The sequence below is a fragment of the Ptychodera flava genome, chromosome 16, assembly GCF_041260155.1.
Source record: "Ptychodera flava strain L36383 chromosome 16, AS_Pfla_20210202, whole genome shotgun sequence".
Taxonomy (NCBI): Eukaryota; Metazoa; Hemichordata; class Enteropneusta; family Ptychoderidae; genus Ptychodera; species Ptychodera flava.
In genome coordinates this window covers 29478757-29493430 of record NC_091943.1, presented here as the reverse complement: position 1 = coordinate 29493430, position 14674 = coordinate 29478757, and the positions used below count along the sequence as shown (strand labels likewise).

At 36.6% G+C, this 14674-nt stretch overlaps 2 protein-coding genes across 4 annotated transcripts in view; one reads left to right on the top strand and one right to left on the bottom strand.

Annotated features, from left to right (window-relative positions):
• Positions 1–14674, bottom strand: part of LOC139114503 (TNF receptor-associated factor 2-like) — a 137422-nt gene that overhangs the window by 61415 nt on the left and 61333 nt on the right. The window lies entirely within an intron of this gene.
• LOC139113976 (uncharacterized) lies at positions 11730–12488 on the top strand. The gene has a single exon (XM_070675449.1). The coding sequence runs from the start codon at positions 11730–11732 to the stop codon at positions 12486–12488; it is 759 nt and encodes a 252-aa protein (XP_070531550.1).

The window sequence follows — 14674 nt, the reverse complement described above, 5'->3', positions numbered from 1 at the left end:
TTGTACACCCCTGATAACTCTTCCGTTTATTTCTGATTCATGTGTAATGCTGTAAACTTTCTTTTACTTCATTATGTACTTCTTGCACTTCGGCACTGTAGTATTTTTAAAAACTCGTGCGTCTTCAGCCCGATCGGCCATTGTTGTTTACGAAGCGACTTCATGTTTCAACTGAAAATTTCATACCCTGTCATATTTCTCTGCTGTAATGATAATGCATGTCAATGATAGTAAACGTTTCAACGTTAGGTATTTCGTCAACTGACTAGTATTTTGCGGGCAAATCATGTTTACAGTGTAAAACTTGTACCAAATTCACCAAATTTGTACCAAATTCACGTGCAGGCATCTCCAGCTCGATCGGCCATCATGATTGCTGTTGATGGACGATCTTTTGTGCGTTTCAACTAAGTAATTTTTTTACCCTCTTAATAATGCATGACAGTGCTAATGTACGTTTCTACGTGTCTTATTTCGTGGATTGAACTAGTATTTTTTGGAGGAAGTCATGCGTACATTTGTAAAACTAGGACTATTCACGCGTCTCCGACTCAGTCGGCCATTGTTGTTTACAACACGACATTTTGTGCGTTTCCTCTGAGTAATTTTTCGTACCGTCTCATGTTTCTCTGTTGTAATAATAATGCATGACAGTGCTAACGTACGTTTCTACGTGTCTTATTTCGTGGTTTGAACTAGTATTTTTAGGAGGAAGTCATACGTACATTTGTAAAACTAGGACTAAATTCACGCGTCACCGACTCAATCGGCCATTGTTGTTTACAACACGACATTTTGTGCGTTTCCTCTGAGTAATTTTTCTTGCCGTCTCATGTTTCTCTGTTGTAATAATAATGCATGACAGTGCTAATGTACGTTTCTACGTGTCTTATTTCGTGGTTTGAACTAGTATTTTGGGAGGAAGTCATACGTACATTTGTAAAACTAGGACTAAATTCACGCGTCTCCGACTCAATCGGCTATTGTTGTTTACAACACGACACTTTGAAATTAGACGCGAAAGCTTGAGCATGCGCTGATCGCAATGTTGTAGTGATTAACATAATCTCGTGTCTGACAAGCCTCTCAAATCACGGGAATTTCCGTGAGCTTGCGATACGAGAGATAAACAGTTACGTTTGTTTATGTTAATGAGTGTTCAAGTTTTTCACGGATTATAACCAGGATTACATGACAGAAAATAGCTAGTTGCCTGTCCTTCCGTTTTTAAGGTCTATGCTCTAGGACGATAAAAGGAAAATTTCAAATGAAATGGTAGTTTGGTTAAGAAGGAAAGAATTTTAAAGATGAAATTGGGATTTTCGCAAATCCAATGTGGCTGCCAAACCGCGTCACCAATCCAAATGCCTTTCACAAACTCGAAAGCGCTCACACTAGCAATAATATTAGTAAAATCTTTCAGCTCAAAAAGTATGTTGGTTCTGGAGAAGAAGAGTTTTGAATATTATATACTAGTAACCATAGGGTTTTTACAAAAACCAATATGACTGCCAAACACAAGATCGAAAGAAATGCTTTTCACGAACTCGGTAGTCCACATACTAAGGATGATACAAGGAAAATTTGAAACTTTATTGTTTGTTGGTTCTGGAGTTTTCGATTTTAATAGATTAAATTTGGAATCTAGTAAAATCCAACATAGCGCCCAAACCACATGACCGACCCGAACGGCCTTCACAGACTGGAAAGAGTGCACACCAAGGTTGATACGAGTTAAATTTACGTTCAATCAGTGTGTTGGTCTGACCACTCGCGATTTTATTGGCAAATTTTAAGAAAATACGACAAGCTTGCTACAAACTAAATTTTAAATTGACCAGACCCCTACGTCACCAGGGAAAGTCACTTTCAGGTTTTCATGATAGCCAATAGGCTGCAAGGTCACGTGATTAATTAAAAATTTAAGGATTAGGTGCACAACCTCTCATTGGCCCTGATGACTGTGCAGTGTTTAGGGAGTGTAGATGCATCAGCTTTTAAGATCTAGGCTGGCAAAGAATTGACGGAAGGATAAGAAAGAAAGACAGGAAAACCCTACTGAAACTAACAGGGGCCCAGCCAAGAGGCCTGGACCCCTCAAGAGCACGAAACCAACTTTTTGAATCGAAATTTACTCATATCATCATTAGCGTGTGTACTTTTGAATACCTCAATCGCTACAAAGGTGCTTGGGCCCTGGTCATGCTGCTTGCTGTTTTAATTACCTTTAATTAGTCTTAGTCACCACGACCGAAACTCACGGCCTTAATAATGCTACCAGACCTATCAACATACTCGACACATCAAACATGGTCAAGAAACCAAGCCAACTTTGTATTTATCTTATGACCAACACACAAAATTCATGGCCTTAATTATGCTACTGCACCTATCAAATATACAAAAAATAATGAACATATATGCACAGACATTTTGTCATCAGTATTAAGTTGAGATTTTAGCACCATGTTGAAATGATGTTTAAAAATACGGAACGTACAATAAAAAATGACAGTTTATCAATAGGGCATCAGCACATGAATGCATTTGGTACTTCTCTTTTACGGTATAATGCAAATAAAATCAATACATAGCACGTATTATCACTCCAGACAGCGATTTCGGGGTAATGCTTGTTTACGAAGACTTTTCACGGTTTATTACACAGAAATGGCGCGTCTTGTTGTTTATCACCATTCAATAGCTTTTCATTCTGAATTCCACGGAAATCACCTTCCACTAACCTTTCGTTTCTAATGGCATATGTCTTACAAGATAAGCAGAGTAGTGTTTGTCATGCCAATCAAATTTGGAACGTTTTGTCACACCAACACCAACTTCTGAATTAATTTAGTTATAGTTAATCCATTATTGTAGAGGCACCTGAATGTTTGTGATACTGTTCTGTTATAGTGTTATGCAGTCACATTTTAGAAAATTCAGTGTATAGCGTTTAATATCACTTTGAACCCGGACCACGAATTCTAGGGCAATACTTGTTTACGCAGACTTTTCATGCTCTGTTACACAGAAATCACGCGTATTTGTGTCTATCACCATTCAATAACCTTTCATACTGAATTCCACGTAAACCACCTTCAAATGACCTTTCGTTTCGTATTTACATGTCTAACAAGATAAGCACTGTAATGTTTGTCACGGCAAATTAAAATGAGGAAGTTTTTTAAAAAACTAAATCAACCTCTGAATTACTTGTGTTAGAACTTTGTCATTTGTGACAAAAACCAAAATTAACTGCAGTCATGATGCAACCCCAACCCCCCGATTTGAAGCACACGAAAAATAATAAATGAAAGGGTATTTATAGATTAGTTCAGAGAAAAATTAAATTAAAACGTTATTAAATGAGCACATTGATACGTCTGGTACTTCTGTTTTATGATATGGAGTTGTCTCGTTGAAGATAATTTGAAAAAAGTACATGATATGACTTTGCCGGTGAGACAGCCATATAAAGCGTTGTTCTTGGTTATGTAAACTTTTCAAGCATTCTTACACAGAAATCAATCGTCATGCTGACTTCTCTGTTCAAAAGCCTTTCATTCTGAATTCCATGTAAATCATCTTAAAATAACCCTTCATTTTGTGTTCAAATGTCAAACAAGGTAGTTGGGTAGTGTTTGTCACGGCAATCAAACGTTGGAATTTTTTAAATAAAAAAAACAACTTCTGTATCATAAGTAATTAAATTTTAAGTTTTCTTAGTGACCACGACCGAAACTCACAGTCTTAATAATGCTACTTGATCTATCAAACACAAAAACAAAAAGGATGGAAAAGGTATCCAATTCTTAGTTTACTTCAGAATTAAATAAAACGTTACTGAAAGTTGAAGTGTGAGCAACACAAGTTAAAAATAGTGCCAATGGCACTGAACACAACTGGCATATAAGGCTTATTTGTGACATTTACAAACTATATAAGTCTCTGTGATCAAGAATGACCAATGAGTTAATTTGCAGCGAAGTTGAAAGGCATTTTTCACAACGTGAAATATTAACCCAAAGATGCTGAAACTTGATGATTGCTGCTATTGACATATTGAAATGTTAAACAGATAAGTAAGAAATGTGACAGAAGACATGTAAAATGCAAATAAAATTTATTGAATATGATAAATAGTGAATGGTATTGAAAAACAAGCAGACGATATATTTGTAAGTGGATGTTTACACCAATAATAATAACAAATAATTCAAAAACAGTAACAAAAGTAGTGGCTTATGTATAGTTTTAGCACCACAAGGTCTTACACGCTCTAAAGAGAATTGTAGATAACGATATCATCTAAATAGGTCATCAGAGTGATGGTCATCTTTTTGTCAAATTACAGCTTGTGTAAGTTAATGAACTCGTGCCAAAGATTTGTTACAAATTGCCCGTAAATCATCCATCCCACAGTAAGTGAGGCTACCCACAATTCCCCTTGATTTGTAGACTCAGACATTGTTTGCTACTTCTTCAATTTTATCACTTCCTTAACTATTTGAAACTTAGAATTTAATTTCAGGATTATTTGTCATAACAAGGTTCCAAAATTATTATGTTTAAAATTCAAGAATAAATGAAATAAGAAGTCGATGTTTTAAGGTGCAGTAAAAAATTGTACACTTGTCAAGGTTAAGATATAAGCAACCAAGATGGCCTCATCAGAACACCTGTCAGACGTGTAAATTTCCTTTGTCACGATATCAAAACATTTCTTTTGCCAAACTTATTACCTTAGTTTCCTTTAAAATATTGTGTGGTTGTCAAAAATTTATGTTGGCAAAATTATAAAATTGCTATCTTCTCATTATTCACATTGGGAAATCAGAAAATTATGATTATCAAAATTATGTTCTGTGTAAAGAAGAAATTTGCTTCAGTTCAGTGAGTGATCTCCGTGTATGTGCGGATCATGGAGAATTGTAGGTAGCCTCACTTAATGTGCATCCCTGACAGGTATTAATTGTAAGAGATCTCCTATTACAAGAATGGAACACCGAGAATTGTTCCCTTTAATTTCCTGGAGGCAAAGACTGATAAAGTGAAATGGACGATTTCCATCTATTCTCACTTCGACAATATAATGTAAATCTATTCTTGTCATAGGGCAGCTTTGTAATAACATACAAAGGTAAATACATGTAATTGCATTAATTGTATGTGCGATGTGTGCCTCTGGATGCAAGACTAAATTCTGTACTTCGTTGATCAGTCCTACCATATACCAAAACCACTTTCAAATGTTTGTTGCTGTTGTCAACTGCACTTGCTGTTTTACATGTTTATTGCTGCTATCATATCTACTTCTTTGTCAGTTATGTTATTTACATGTTGTTGGTGCTTTCCATGTTTACTTTTGTATTATGCCAGAGTTTACATTGCTGGTTTACACCATACAAATTATTATGTGTACTTTTATTGGATGTATCTTTATTTGTCACATGATGGGCAATATGTTGGGCTACATTGCTTCTTTTATTTTGATTCAATTGGTTACATTGTATAAGGTACTTTGATGGTCTTCTGTTAGAACTAGCATTGCATTTTGAGCACTATCCTGTGGGGGGAGAGAGAGAGAGAGAGAGAGAGAGAGAGAGAGGAGAGAGAGAGAGAGAGAGAGAGGGAGAGAGAGAGAGAGAGAGAGAGAGAGAGAGAGAGAATATATATAATCAGTCTGTAAAAACAAAGTATTCTAAAATGACAGTAAATGGTGATCAGTAATATGAACAACATACTATTCATGGCGTAAAATGTGACAGCAAGAAATACATAGAAAGAAGTGAAAAAATGTGGAAAACAAAACTAAAGACAGCAGCACTAAAAATTATGATATTTTTCCATAATAAATGTAATCTAATGTTCAAAAAAAGTTATAAACAAACATACAGATTTTTGATGCACACAGTTATCTTATATCCATAGATACTTGATTTGAAAGTTTATCTTGAAATCAATAAATCCATTTTATACCTGCTTTATTTTGCTTTTATGCCAGAATGTGTTCCTTGGCATTCGGAAAGCTGCAATAGTATAAGAAGAGATCATCAACACATACCAATTACAGTAACATGCCTTTACAAAACAAATTGTAAGCACCAATATGGATCTTATTGTTAACTACAATCACTATGCAAAACCACATGTAAACACTTTATGCGTTCATCTTAATTTGCACCTAATTAGAGATTCTTTTAATGCAAAACCTGCGTATTTGATGCAAATAATTCTGAAAATAAGCAAAAAATATATGTCTGTGCAGTCGCATTCGCACTGAAATCAAAGTAAGATATTCATGGCCCTTGTGTGATAAACATGCATGTCATATAGTTCTAATTCATAATAAACATGAAAAAATATACACAATTTGATTTTATTTTCTGTCTTGAAACTTTTTTTTCAGACAGCACAAAAAATCAATACTGGAATAAGTATGTCAATTCCTCACAAAAGCTCCTGCTTTGTTCTCATGTGGATTGAGTTGAGATCAAGAACATTTTGTAATGGTACAGAAGGAAATATCAGTACTGTACTCACGCAATTAGTTCGACCAGAAAAAAATAATATGATTTATGAAAAGACGAATTGATAGAATAAAAAATAAAATTATGGAAACTCGGTCGGACGAATCGCCAGAATAGTTTTTGAAGGCCATTAGCCCTTAATTTGCATGGCAAGAACTGTATGTACCTTGAGCATGTAGCTTAGGTGACATAATGATAACATTTGACTGCTTAAAGCCCCAATAGCTGCTAATTTTATGCATTATTTCATGATTTTATTTTCAAACCAAAGTTTGTTCATGTAAATGTGCAAATTGAAGGACGTGTATTGAAGTATCACTGCTCGCTGATTTGGACCATGCCTACACGTTTTAACAGGCTTAATAACAAACGGTGCCGCACCCATAAAATGGCGCCCTCACAGGAAAATACAATAAACAGTATTTCCTGCACATACACATCGTGATTATACCAGAAACAAGCATGATGCAATTTCCTTGAATGCACAACACAGGATGGCCAACATTTTATTGTTGTAATCTATATTTTCTCTGTCATATGATTAGTTTTGAAAATGGCGGGAAATCTAAAATCTTTGAATTTACATGCCACTTTTGACATTCCCTTTTAGTCTCTAATGGGTCTTATTCAAAGAAAACATTTGTACACTAAGGATATTTTGAGATCGATTTTTTAAAAATTTGCAGCTATTGGAGATTTATGGTAACACAGAATAAAATCAGTGAGTTCTAAACACCTGAGACGGTCTAAATTGCAGATTTGCTCTATAGAAATACACAATGGCGATAGAAAAACACATGTCATGAAAGACATGGCAACATCGTTTATTATGCAGGCCGCCATGTATTCTGAATATCCATACCATAGAGGGCGCAAGATACAAGGAAATAGAAACTCCCTAGCTTGGAACTTGAAACTAGAAGTCGAGCAAATGGGGTACTTTTTAATTTCAGGGAAAGATGCCGATGGAGGAAGATGGTAGCAGAAAAATAAAACAAATTAATGAAAAATGTAATTCTTTTTTTCTGTTTTTTTACTTGCATTAACTTGTGTTGCACGAAAGTTATGGATAGTCCATAGCCTAGTGGAAGGTCACTGGGTGTCTCCCTGGCAGAATTTATTAAGCATGGATCACCAAACTCTATCGAAATAAAACTGTTACAGCTTGTTGACACAGTTATTGTTTTTTATATCTCATTTCCAAATTGCATTTATCATAATGATATTTGAAATGCCATGAAAGTTTGTCAAAACTTTGATTATTTCAGAATTTCGTTTTATTAGGTTTGTGGCAGGTCAATGACTTGGGGTCATGCCTGGCAAAATTTAATATGCGTGCATCACCGAACTGTATCAAAATTAATTATTTTTATGGTCGAAGGATACAGCTTTAGTTTTTTACATCTATTTCCACATTGTATTTATCATGATGATATCTAATATGCTCTAGGTGTTTATCAGAAGTATAATTGTTTCAGAATTTCGTTTCCTATATATATTTTTTTTCGGTAAAACTAAAGTCGCAAGAGGAAGTGTTTCAATTGTCATTTTTCATTTTGCTTTGACACAAACCTAAACGTACATTGGAATTGGGCCTTATTCCACCATTTTCAGCCGTACTAAATTCGGAAGAGAAAATGGCACGTAAGATGTTAACCTGACAACATTTGCCTTCGATATCCTATAGAGTAACTGATTTGTTTAAATTCTCTAGTGAATAATGCTCTGCAGTCTTGCTGGCACCAGTTCAAAAAATATTCATGGAAGTCATACATAGCGTGCATTTAAGTGCTAGGGAGAAACTGTACAGTATAAAATTTAAGATAACATTCTCGTAACTAGCAGTAATGCTTGCTTCGGGCAGCACAAACGTCGCTTTACAATGATACCGGGCGACTTGCACATAGGCAGTCTATATACTCATAATCTACAATACATTCAAACATTGTGCCGTTGACGATTACATTATGCCTATGCGCAAATTCAAGCACCCGCCAGGAAATTTTGACGTGATTTTGGTAAATAGATAACAACAGTGAAAAAGGTTACATACACGGGACTGTAATTGTATCACATACATAGGCCTATGCCGGGGGCCTATGGAACCATGGGCAGATAGGTTGTCTTTGTCTCCTACACGAATGTATTCGAAAGGTAAACACGTTCAAATATATGCTCAGTCTGTCTTCACTAATTGGAGTCAACCGTGATGTCAAAATCAGAATATAATTTAGTGGATTATGCGAAAGAAACGACTGAAAATTTTAAACTTTTTGCAGTGTACCCTCTCGACAGCTAAACTCTCTAACTTGTTAAATACGCATGCGCACAGAAGACTAGCCCCGCTATGGTCTACCTGATGGCTTGGTAGCTACACGGGGAGCATACATCAATTCCTCGGCAGCCCATGACAGGTCTGCCATTGAACAAATCGATTCGACAGTACCCGATTAGTACGATCTACGGAGGTCTATGTTCTACAGTCAATCGAAGTAGCCTTTCATCCCCCCCCTAAAAAAAATGCGCAAGTCAACAAAAGTATCATCACTTTCACAATCAAGTTCACAAGAAATGTTCAAATATTCGAGGAAAAGTTTTAAAAATTACAAAAACTAGAACAACACACGAAACAAGATGGCGTCGGTTCGGATTCTGATCTTGAACTTGCTGCCTTGCATTTCGCACTTGCGCACATGGTAAGTACCGTAAAATTCAAAACAACAAATGAAGTTGAACTCACATTCATTTCAGTCCTTAAGCTGCAACACGTCAGACGAACTATTGTTTTGCAAAATAAACAAGCAAAATACCAACAGCGCTTCTCAGCAATATAAGGAATAGCGATTTTAATAATATTGTACACTGTACCTTCGTCTTTTTTGTCTTCCAGCTTCTGGCTGATTGGTCCTTTGTTCTCTCACTCACTGGGTTGCTCACACAATAAACGCTTTTGACCCACACATATAAAAAAAAAATTCCGTGGTAGCGCATTTCAGCCATTTTCAAACCACTCTGTTGTCAGTGAGGTAAACAATATTCGCAAAAATCACGATGTTTTACAAAATCACACGTCCTTACCACAAAACAAGTCATTGACAATGACATAGTCCCCACTTGTAATAGGAGTATTAGTCTTGATGGGGCAGGGAAATGTGGTCATTAAGAAGTATCACTGGAGTGCATATGTTGAGATCTATGGGCACATAGGTCTATGTCGTTGTTCCCAATTTGAAACACATGAGGCATGTCTAAGTTATGGTTCTAAATCGGGAAAAAAGATCAGACCTCTAGCTGTATGGCCAGCCATGAAATACATATGCGCATAATAAATGAGGTACAAGATGTGACATCTTAAGGTCTAATATCCTATCAAAATTGGAGGGTATAGAACTTGTTGTTACTGAGTTATGCATATATATGTATAATCAAGGTCAAAGGTCATCGAGGTCACGTGACATTTTGGAAAAAAATTGTATTGCTAATTAATCCCTATATGCCAAAAATCAGACCTCTAGCTCTATTCGCTTGCCCAGAATTAGATGTGTGCATAATTAATGAGGTAAAGCGTGTGTTGTCATAAGGTCTCCCATCCTACTAAATATAAAGGACATAGCACTTGTGGTTACTTATTTATTGACATAAACGTATATTTTAGGTAAAAGGTCATCGAGGTCACATGACATTTTGTCAAAAAACTTCTATCCTATAGTTATCCCTATATACCAAAAATCAGACATCCAGCTCTATTGGCTTGCTCAGAATTAGATATGTGCATAATTAATGAGGTACAGTATGTGGCGTCATAAGGTCTCCCATCATACCAAATATGAAAGGTGTACCACTTGTGGTTACTGAGTTATGGACAAATATGTATATATCAGGTCAAAGGTCATTGAGGTCACATAACATTTTGTCAAAGAAATTGTATTGCTAAGTTACCAGAATCAGACCTCTAGCTCTATTGGCTCGCACAAAATTAGATAATGAGGTACAATATGTGGCGTCATAAAGTGTCCCATCATACCATATATGAAGGGTGTAGCACTTGTGGTTACTGAGTTATGGACAAATATGTATATTTGAGGTCAAAGGTCAACGAGGTCACGTGAAATGTTGTCAAAATATCTGAGATATTTGCGTGAACTGATGGACGAATGGATGGACGAACGGACGGACATGACCCAATCTATAAGCCCCCTGGACTTCATCCGTTGGGACTAAAAACTGTGTCACTGCATCCTTTTTGCAATATGAATACGATGAGAAACTAAATTTTTATTTTTCTTGGCCTTATACATGGGAGTCTAAGGAGAACTGACTTATACATGGGAGTCTTTGTAGAACTGCCTTATACATGGGAGTCTATGGAGAACTGCCTTATACATGGGAGTCTATGGAGGTGTAAACTAAAAAGTCCTCTAACACGACCAAATTTGATCACATTGTGAAACAAATCGACGTGCATCTGTATGGGGTAGGGTACTATCCTTGTGCAAAGTTTGAAAGAAATTGACCAGGGCATGTCTGAGATATCCGCGTGAACGGACGGAAGGACGCACGGACAGACGCACGCACGCACGCACGCACGCACGGACATGACCAAACCTATAAGTCCCCCGGACGGTGTCCGTGGGGACTAATAAAACGATCTTTGTCTTTAAATCAATGCTCCAGTAAACAGGTCCAGTTGGTAGTTATGTGATGAAGTCAGATGACACATGCAAAGGGTCATAACAAATGTGAGAAATCTAAAACATTAAATATGTTGTTTTTATCAATTTTATTATCAAAAGAGCATGAAAATCTCTGATACTTCGAATCAACTATCCTGTATATTTCTAACATTCATCAAAACCACATTTCTGTGCCACAACTCATAAAACAGTCCAAAATGCAGGATTGGTGTATCTTCCAAAAATACATATATGCAAGACCTCTAAAAATCAATTAGTTGAAATGGGGTTAGCAATTTCGATAGCGAGTGACGTAACTGCATAAAAACGTGTGTGAACACTGCTCCTGCAAACAACTCCTTTTCACAAGGTTTCTATACGTAATTTGATGTTTACTTCTGCTTACTGTAAGCATGAAGTGTCAAGACTGTAACAAGTCACATGCAAGACTGTGTCAAGGTGATCTTCATCTCTGCAAACGATGCAAAGACATTCGGTTTCACCGCCAAGTGCTACCCCGGCCAAGATGGCTGCCGACATTGACTTTGACCATGACGAACAAAGGGCGAGTCAAACAATGGGAGATTCGAAGCTGGAAGATATACAAGCCGCCCTACGCACACTAACAGTCAAAATGGACAAGGTCTTGGGCATGGAAGACAAATTGCAAGATCTACAGAAAAGCGTCACATATGTGAGTAACTCGTTTGATGAATTCAACAAACAGTTGCAAATTCTGACGGGTGAAAACAAAGATCTAAAAGAACAACTCACCAAAACGACAATAGAACTCAACGATCTCCAGCAATACACACGTAGAAACAATCTTGAAATATCCGGAATACCACAACAAGATAACGAAAACACAGATGACATTGTGGTGAAAGTTGCGGCGGCTGCAGGCGTCAGAATATCATCAGATGACATTGACATATCACATCGTCTACCTCGGCGAACACGTCGTAACAGCCAAGATCAACATCAGCCGGCACCCATCATTGTCAAGTTCGTCCGACGCACCATCCGCAACAAAATATACTCTTCAAAGAAATTATTGAAGGACAAGACTGCTCGTCACATCGGAGCTGCCACCAATTATCGGATTTTCATCAACGAAAACTTAACACCGACAAATAAACAGCTATTCTATCAGACCAACCAGCTACGCACCGCCAAACAGTGGAAATTCATATGGACAAACAATGGGAAGATCTACACAAGAAAGACAACTGATGACCCGGCAATCCACATAGCCACCTCCAAAGATCTCTGCAGAATCGTCTAAAGAAGCCCGTCTCATCAATGAACTCAATAACATTTCGATGAACCTCAACTTAAACTCTTTGCCAGTCAACACAAACTGTCACTCCCACTCCGTCGACCAGTTTATTGAAGGTACAACAAAGTTTCACAATTCACTGTCTTTCTTACATTTTAATATTAGGTCGTTAGCAAAGCACTATGATGATCTTGTGTCTTTCATGAATAGTCTTGATTTCAATTTCATTTTTTGGGTTTATCAGAGACTTGGTTGAATTACAACTCCGATTCATCTCTTCATAGTTTACCATCATACCAGCTCATTACTTCTGACCGGGAAAATTCGAAGGGGGGGTGTAGCTCTTTATGTTCATAATTCTTTATCCTTTACCCGAATTAACACCTTTAATATTTGCACTGTGAATCGGTCCTTGTGGAGACCGTCATTAATAACAAAGTGGTAATTATAGCTGTCATTTACAGGAAACCGGGTACACTCCATGCTGAATTCCTCTCTAGCCTAGATTCATGTCTTGACCAGCTGTCTGCTTCAAATAAACCTTGCATAATTCTTGGTGATGTGAACATTGACACTTCCACTGACAATTCATCTGCTACCCATTATAATGCCCTTCTAAATTCGTACAATTTCTACCAGATCATTAACACTGCCACTCGTGTTACTGACAATTCAAGTACAATCATTGATCACTGCCTTACAAACATCAGGGGTTACTTTATTGACTGTGGTATAATTCAATCAGACATCACAGATCACTATCCAATATTTTGTATTATAAACAATCTCAAACATACAATGAAACCCACCAACTCAGCCCATTTTTTTGATTTTAAGAACTACAATCCAGATGCTTTCCTAGCTGACTTGAATGCTGTATCTTGGCAAACTGTATACGATTGTATTGACCCTAATTGTGCGTATACAGCCTTTTACAACATTTTTTATAATATTGCATCAAAGCATGTCAAAACCAAAACCACCAAGAATACCAAACGTAGTTGCAAGCCTTGGCTTTCTAAAGGCCTTGCCAATTCTGTTCTGTGTACAAAAATGAAAAACAATCCCCACAACATAGATTATAAAACACATTACAAAAAGTACAGGAATGTTTTGACAAAGCTTCTCAAGTCAGCGAAGAAATCATATTATATGAATAAATTTAAGTTTGCCCATGGTAACACAAATAAAACATGGCAGGTGATCAATGAGATGTTGAACAAAACTACAAATAATTTGTGCCCCCGAAAAATAATTTCCAAAGCCCCTAACAATAGTATTCTGACAGAAAGTAGTGATATTGCGAATGAGTTTAATGAGTTTTTCACAAATATTGGTCCAAGTCTCGCTTCTAATATCACATCTGTCACTAACTTTGCACAGTATTTGAGTGGTAACTATCCAAATTCTTTCTTTTTCCACCCAATTTCTGAACAGGATGTTCTCAATGAAATTAGACTTCTTGACCCCCGAAAAGCTGTTGGCCATGACAACATTCACCCCAAACTAATTTTACATGCTGCAAATATTATTTCTCGCCCTTTTAGCCACATTATCAACTGTTCATTGAGCCAAGGAATTTTCCCCAATTCATTGAAAATAGCTAAAATAATCCCACTTTATAAAAAAGGAGCTGCCGAAGATGTAAGCAATTATAGACCAATTTCAATTTTACCAACATTTAGCAAAATTATTGAATCCATCGTAAACAAGCAATTCATTAGATATCTCGAAACAAAGCATCTTTTGGATACACAATTTGGTTTTCGCAAAAATTATAATACAAAATTGGCCCTTTCAGACCTGGTCTCCGACATACATGACAATTTAGATAACGGGTTCCTAACTTTTGGTATTTTTATTGACTTTAAGAAAGCGTTTGATGCCATAAATCACGATATCCTGATCCGTAAACTAGAACATTATGGTATCAGAGGCATTGCATTACAATGGTTTAAAAACTACTTAATAAATCGGCAGCAATACGTCAGCATCAACAATGTTTCATCATCATACAACCAGATACAGTGTGGTGTCCCACAAGGATCGATTCTTGGCCCAATTTTATTTTTAGTGTATATTAATGACATCGCAAATTCCTCAAACTCTTTCCAGTTTCGACTTTTTGTTTTTGCAGATGACACTAATTTATTCAAGTACATCAAAGCCAATGACATTAATCTCGTGCAAAT